Source organism: Sceloporus undulatus, chromosome 4 (genome assembly GCF_019175285.1).
Source record: "Sceloporus undulatus isolate JIND9_A2432 ecotype Alabama chromosome 4, SceUnd_v1.1, whole genome shotgun sequence".
Classification (NCBI taxonomy): domain Eukaryota; kingdom Metazoa; phylum Chordata; class Lepidosauria; order Squamata; family Phrynosomatidae; genus Sceloporus; species Sceloporus undulatus.
This window is the reverse complement of record NC_056525.1, coordinates 38,600,684-38,608,378: the sequence shown is the minus strand read 5'-3', so window position 1 is coordinate 38,608,378 and position 7,695 is coordinate 38,600,684. Positions and strand designations below refer to the sequence as shown.

Genomic DNA, 7,695 nt, shown 5'->3' with positions numbered 1-7,695 from the left:
ATTATTTGGAAGGATTAAAGAAACTTAAGAAAGAGTGTGCCAAGTATGTGAAACTTCAGGGTGAGTATGTGGAACAGCATGTAAATTCATGCCTTTAGGTCATTATTTTCTCGTTTGGGCCAAGAACGTTTCAGCACCCCCTCACAGATGTACTGTTTCATGAGCGGTTTTGGTTCACTAATAAAACCAAACTCATTTCTTGTATTTTTTTTTCCAGTCAGTTAAATGAGAAACCTTTACCAGAAGGTTGGGAGATGAGATTCACTGTGGATGGAATTCCATATTTTGTGGATCACAACAGAAGAACAACAACATACATAGATCCACGTACTGGAAAATCTGCTCTGTAAGTCCTGCCTGCCCCGCCCCTCATCACTGCAGTATGATTTGTCTTTGGAGTAAGGTAGCAATTCTAACAAATGCTTTGTTAACCTGCTATATCACATGCAGAGCGCATTACACATATCACATCAGGTTGACTCAAGTGTTAGTCAGTGTCAAATTAATACTTGAGAGTACCACCAAGTGAAAAGTTTTTATAGTCTTTATTCTCAGGGCATACGTCTGGCTTTAGTTTTTGTTTTGTTTTTTCTGTAAGAGTTGGTTTCAGTTTTCGTCCATAAATCAAAATGGGATGCTCACTCAGCACTACTGAAAAATTCAGAAAGCTCTGATATGCCTTCTCAAATCCTAAACATCTGCCCAAAGAAAAATTGAATGTTTAGTTCAGTAACTTTAGAGGTATTGCTGCTGCAAAATTTACTACAATTACATATGCTTTCCCCAAATCACACTTTCAGTATTGTAGAACAACTTATTCTCTTAACTAGGCATGGCCTTGAGGTTAATGTCAATTGTACACTTGTTTTCCAGTTTTGTAAATTTGCTTTCTGTTTACAGAGACAATGGACCTCAGATTGCTTATGTCCGTGATTTCAAGGCAAAGGTCCAATACTTCCGGTTTTGGTGTCAGGTAAATTATATTTCATTTTGGGATTGTATTTGTGAGGATCTTTATATCACATCAAATGCATTTAATTGCACCTTTGGAATAAGGTATGCTCTGTGTTGGTTTGCATCACAGTAGCTGCTGCCTCACGACTCCTTTGTTGTTGTGGGGTTTCCTCAGAGGTCTTTGGTAGTGGTTCAGGACAGACTCTCTGGCAAACTGTATCTCCCTATATGAGCCTGTCCAGGCCCCAGGATCCTCAGAAGGGGCCCATTTCTCAGTGCTAGTTTTATCATAAGTATATTGGTGGGCATACAACATAGAGCCTTCTCAGTAGCTGTCCCTAAATTTTGGAGCTCCCTTCCCAGGATGCCAAGAATGGCTCTCTCCTGCTGTCCTGATATTAGCAATTCATAGTCACAGTCTAGTCCTGGTCTTGTTTTTCCAGAGTCAATGGGGCATCTCCATCATCTACTTTCAATTATGTAGTCTATTTGATTGCTATATTGGCCATTTTTCTGTTTCTTCTTCAGGGGTTGGACTGGATGGCCCTTGTGGTCTCTTCCAACTCTACAATTCTATGATTCTGCCTGGACCAGGGAGACCTTGAAACTGTAGTACACGCTCTGGTAACCTCTCAATTGGATTTATGTAATGCGCTCTACATGGGGCAGCCCTTGTACCAAACCCGGAAGCTTCAATTAGTGCAGAACATGGCTGCAAGATTGGTCGCTGGATGTTCCAGGGCAGACCATATAACACCTATCTTGAAAGATCTCCATTGGCTGCCTATTCGCTTCCAGGCCCAATACAAGGTGTTGGTAATTACCTATAAAGCCCTAAATGGTTTGGGCCCAGGATACTTGGAGGACCGTCTCTCCCCATATAACCCGCCCCGCACACTCAGGTCAGCCGGGAAGAATCTGCTGAAGGTCCCAACTGCATAATATGCGGCGACCTCGCAAAGGGCCTTTTCCATCTCGGCCCCAAAAATGTGGAACAACCTTCCCGACGGCTCCGTTCCACCACCTCCTTGGACCTTTTCAGAAAGAACCTTAAGACCTTTTTCTTTCACCAAGCTTTCCCTCCATGAGATGTGATATTATGCCCTCTCCCCCTATTGTGTAACGATTTTTGCAATGTTTTTGGATCAGTTCAACAAGCTGGCTGTGTAATAGCTTTTAATATTTTTTACATTGTTTTTATCGATATGTATGTATTTTTATGTTGAAATTTTAATCTGTATGCCGCTTTGATCATCGCGGAAAAGCAGGATAAAAATAAATCTATTATATTATTATTATTATTATTATTATTATTATTATTACTTCTTATGCTAACCCATTTCTTCTTATATTTCCTTGAGTAAATAAGCTGTGTATATATCTGATCAAAAAAATGTCCCTTATCTGTCTAATTTAGCTCGTTAAACAAATATCCTTTTTTCTCCATTTTTTTATTTTTTTATCTTCAGTGTTTATACATTACATTTATTGTTTTACATGTCTAGCTTCCCCTGATTCATGCTTGCTTATGAAACTGATTGTTATCACATCTGTTTTTTGTGGTTTCAGCAATTGGCTATGCCCAGCACATAAAAATCACAGTGATGCAGTGAAGACATGTTTTGAAGATTATTTCAGCAGGTAAGTGTTTCAGTTACTTAATGTGTATTAGTTCTGTTGTATTAGGTGCTTTTAAGCTGAACTCTGTTCTCTTTTCTAAAAACTTCATTGTTTCAATTTACTATTCCAAATATCTTCTCAAATAGCCTTTATAAAATGGATTAATGCTCCATTGTAGTGTAATTTGCTGTAAATTCAAGATACTTTATTCTGGAAGTTGAGTAAATCAATAATATTAAGTCATTGTTTTTAACGTGAATAGCTGTTAAAAAGGTATAAATCATTGATATATTTTTTCCACTAAAGATAATGAGCCTCTAGTTCCTCTGACCTTCGACAGACTCTCTGGGTCATTTTTTCTGGATGAAGAAGATTTAGATTATGTAGGTGTTGCACGGTAGGGCTGATTTATTGTCATTAAAAAAATCAAGATACTTGAAATTCCAATTGATTTGAAAAAGGCTCGGGAGAGGCAAGGATTTACAAAAATTTTTTCCAAAAGAATTAGACCTTTTTTATCAGAAGTATATTTCAAAAACAATTCCGTTAAGTTGATTTTGTCAGTTCTAGGAAATGCAACATTTGAGATTAGAACAGTTTATTCTTTTGTATACAGACGCTTCCAACAGTTACTAGGCATATGAAACAAAAAATTGGGAATTATGTAATGTCATGATATAACAGAGATGTAAATTATGACTGAGATCCTGCATTGTTATATTTAGCTATAATGATGGAGCCCAATTTTTTTTAGCTATAAAATGCCTTATGCCACTCCCCAAAACACCTACCTCTTAACGCAGATATCATTCCAAAACCAAATGGGTTTCTGAGATACTGTCCATATAGTACTGGGAAAAGAAGACTGGTGTTCTTCCAGTTCACAGAGCACATTGAGACAATTAGTGAGAAAGACGATTGGATGCTGCTTGAACAACTTTTTATAACATGTTTCTTGTGGTCTGTGAGAATACTGTGTTCATACTTTCCCATCTCCCCAGGAATGCAGCACAGAAACTCTTAGTTGATCTTACCTGGCTTGGGAGGTTACGTTTTTTGTAGTGTGTTTTTCAAAGTGATTAACAGTTTTGTAAATGTGAATCCCAAAAGTTATGCTATTTATACACTCATCTTAACCATCTTAACAGTTTGCGATTGTAGCAGATAAACAAGGAATGCGATTTAGGCTGCATTCAATAGAAGTATAGTTGTCTAGATTAAGGGAATAATAGTGACACTATATTCTTGTTTTCAGGCCCCAACTGGAATTTGTGTCCAGTTTCTGGGGCCAAAATTCAAAAAGGACATTGAGAAAATGAGGTTGTTCCAAAGGCGGGTGACTAAAAATGGTTAAAGGTCTGGAAACCTATGCCCTATGAGGAACGCTTAGGGAAGCTGGGGATTTATCCTGGAGAAAAGAAGAGATTTAAGATGTGATATGATAGCCCTGTTTAAATATTTGAAGGATGTCATAATTGAGGAGGGAGAACTGTTTTCTGCTGCTCCAGAGACTAGGACCCGGAGCAATGGATGCAAGCTCCAGGAAAAGAGATTCCACCTCAACATTAGGAGGAAGTTCCTTACAGTAAGGGTGTTCGACAGTGGACACACTTCCTGGAGTTGTAGTGAGTCTCCTCTTGGAGGTCTTCAAACGGAGGCTGGATGGCCATCTGTCGGGGATGCTTTGATTTGGTTTCCTGTCATGGCAGGGGGTTGGGACTGGATGGCCTTGTGGTCTCTTCAACTCTATGTTCTATGATCTGTATATGAAACAGAACTTCCTTTACCCAAGATTCATGGTAACTACAATGAAAATTAGAGTTAGATCAAATGCCAATTGTGTGATCTTTTAGCTGGTATAGCAAAAAAGTGTCTGTGTCAGTCCTAAATTTTGCATATACAGCAACTTAAAAATGATGTTTCTGTTATAGCTAATGTGATTCCAAAATTTCTGTTCTATGGTCAAACACAGCATATCAATCAACATACTCTTCAGTTCTGGATCTAAGAAGTTGAAAAGTCAACATCAAGCCTTCAGTGTTCATAAGCTAAATAAATAAATAAATAATCAGTGTTAAAATCACAGTATCAAAAACTTGGACATACTTAACATCACTCACTGGTAGTGTTGAAATGTACATATGGGCCTTTCCATAAGTAAGTGTCTGGCTTATGAAAAGAGAACCTCAAACTTTCAGGAAAAACTAGATTCCAACCAGATGCATGTAAACTAGTACAAGTTGAGTATCTCTCATCTGAAACACTTGTGCCAGGAAGTGTTTTGGATTTTGGATTTTTTTTTTTTGGACTATCTCCATATATATGATGTACAGTGCGCCCGCACCATACTGCAACTTCCAGCATATGCTGGAATCCGCACAAGAAAAAAGCCTTGCGCACCCCAGAAGAAGTAATGGGGCTCAAGCTTATGTGTTTTTTCTCTTACACCTGGGGGGGGGGGGTCCAGAACGGATCCCCCATGTAAAAGAAGGGCCCACTGTAATGTCTTGGAGGTGAGACCCAAGTCAGAACACAAAATTCATTTATGTTTATATACATGTAGCTTGAAAGTAATTTTATACAATAGTTTTAATAATTTTGTGCATGAAGCAAAGTTTATTTACATTAAACTGTCAGATATGTAGAATTTAATACGTAATTCAAATAATTATCTGTTCTTAGACATATCTGTAGGGCATGTATACACAAAACGTCTAAACCTAAAGTTTGTTTGGTTTTTTTTGTTTTGTTTTGTTTTTTGTGGTGTTGACTGTGAGTTCTTTATGTGGTTTCAGGGAGTGGTTCTTTCTGTTGTCGCATGAAGTGCTGAACCCAATGTATTGCCTGTTTGAATATGCAGGGAAGGATAACTACTGCCTACAGATAAACCCAGCTTCTTACATCAATCCAGATCACCTGAAATACTTTCGCTTTATTGGCAGATTTATTGCCATGGTGAGTTCAGAGAGTCAAATAAAAATATTGATGTATGGAATGCTTGAGATGGGGTGAAACAGTAAGAAACAGCTGACACTTGCTGATTGAGGGTGTCTGATACTTCAACTTCAGAAAACATGAAGCAGAATTTATTAATTGGTTTTCGGAGCTAGGATAAGCTAAATTACAATCTCTCTCAACAGTAGTCCTTTTTTGTGTGTTCTACGAAGTGTCCTGCATTTCTTTGCACAATATATATAAAAACCTAGTTACGGTAAGCATTTTATTGTTGTCATCATCATTGTTACCATCTTTTATACTTGTTTAAAGGTGTCATCTGTGCAGGAGGTAAAACTTTGGCCTATTTGTGGTTACTGTATATTTATAGTTATGAGAAAAAGCTGTAAATTAGCATATACTTCTGGGAGGCTGGTTATAAATGTTGCACATTTTTAAAATAGTATGTAGGTGGAGATTTAGTACACTGTACATACTTTGTATTTAAATATTAATTACATTGAACATGAGAGATATTTTACAGAGAGAGATTTAGAGTCCAACTCAACCAAGGTCTTTGTTGGGTTGCTTGCTTTAGCATCTTTTATTTGCAGTTTCACCATAGGAAATTATAACTTACCCAACATGAATGAACACTGAGAGTAGAACTAAAGCTCTCATTTTTCCCCTCTTCCCCTTTTGTTGTTAGTGGCATAAATGACACATGCTTACCAATAAAATAAGAATTGTTTTTAAGCGTGCTTTTATACTATAAGTTGGCCTTTGAAATACTGTTTCTTCTGAAATTTAGGCCAGAGATGGTGATTAAAGGTTACAGAATTAAACAGAAAAGAGTATAAATGCATTAAAGTAACTATAATTGTCATAATAGAAATTGCATTAGTTTCCATCTTTTGCAGGCTTTGTTCCATGGGAAATTTATAGACACAGGTTTTTCTCAACCATTCTACAAACGTATCCTCAACAAGCCAGTTGGCATAAAAGATTTGGAATCTGTAGATCCAGAGTTCTATAACTCTCTCATCTGGGTAAAGTGAGTTTTGAAGTTCAGCTACTTGACGTTATTCTGATAAATATGATTTATTCTAGTACGTGCACATATGCAGCAAAAATATTTCAAGTGGATTAGATTTGAAATGTATAGTCATGTATATTTGAAACTGCAATATTAAATTTTGCTATTGAATTTTTAATTTTTAGTTTTAAAAAACAGATTCAGAATTCAAATGTTTTAGACATTTTCTCATACCTAAATTTGGCAGATCTTTTGTATCTTACTATTTTATTATTTTTATTAGATGTAAACAGGCTTGAGCATGTTTAAAATTGAAAAGGTGATTGAAATAATTATAAACATTCAATATAGATACCAAATATTTTGGTATTTAGAAAATAATATCATCCTTAGGCTGCAATCCAAAACATTTTTATAGGGTATTTTTAAGTAAGCATCTTTAAGGTCAGGCTATGTATATCATAAAAAGACATTTGGGCAGTAAATGTCATATGGTATTTGTTTTGTAGGGAAAACAATATTGAAGAATGTGGCTTGGAAATGTATTTCTCAGTTGATAAAGAAATTCTAGGTGAAATAAAGAGCCACGACTTGAAACCTAATGGCAGCAATGTTCTTGTTACTGAAGAAAACAAGGAAGAATACATTAGGTAAGTTCAAATTTGGCTTTCAAATTCAGTTTTAGGTTTTCACTCAGAGTTGTCCTTCTCCGTGCTTTAACACATTTTGGAAAACATTATCAGCGATGCATGAAAATGGACACAGGCCTGAGACTTAATTCTTCCTGTCAATATGTTAAAGTTAGATAAAGCTGGTTTTATTCAGCAGTTCTCTTTTCTGACCTTTTATTTGTTCAAGCTTCATGATGGAATTAGATGCCCTACCTTCTGTTTTCCTAACTGTTTAAGCTAGAATGTTGTACAGAGGCCTGCTCCAAGCTACTGGTCTGCTTCACCCCATGTGACATAATCTCATTTACACTGAGCTTTTCTCAGAAATATACTTAAATTACGTTATCTTTTGAAAGTGGTATTCCATGAATGAAGACAGTATTTGGTGTTCTGTCCTTAATGATACAGTCGGCCCTTCTTATACATAGATTTTTTATACAGTGGTACCCCGGGATACGAATGCGCCGGGTTACGAATTTT

At 36.6% G+C, this 7,695-nt stretch overlaps 2 protein-coding genes across 3 annotated transcripts in view; both read left to right on the top strand.

The window, feature by feature from the left end:
- The window catches only part of ITCH (itchy E3 ubiquitin protein ligase), a 603,853-nt gene extending 601,270 nt beyond the window's left edge, over positions 1-2,583 (top strand). For both annotated transcript variants that reach the window (XM_042465844.1, XM_042465845.1), the window contains exons 13-15: positions 218-346; positions 901-973; positions 2,524-2,583. In XM_042465844.1, coding sequence (XP_042321778.1) covers positions 218-346; positions 901-973; positions 2,524-2,547 — 226 coding nt within the window. In that variant the 3' untranslated portion in view covers positions 2,548-2,583. The remainder of the gene's footprint in view (positions 1-217; positions 347-900; positions 974-2,523) is intronic.
- A 1,817-nt stretch (positions 2,584-4,400) lies between these two features.
- Positions 4,401-7,695, top strand: part of LOC121928940 (E3 ubiquitin-protein ligase Itchy-like) — a 7,359-nt gene continuing 4,064 nt past the window's right edge. The window contains exons 1-3 of the mRNA XM_042464271.1: positions 4,401-5,529; positions 6,429-6,562; positions 7,054-7,194. Of these exons, the coding sequence (XP_042320205.1) occupies positions 5,410-5,529; positions 6,429-6,562; positions 7,054-7,194 (395 nt within the window). The 5' untranslated portion in view covers positions 4,401-5,409. The remainder of the gene's footprint in view (positions 5,530-6,428; positions 6,563-7,053; positions 7,195-7,695) is intronic.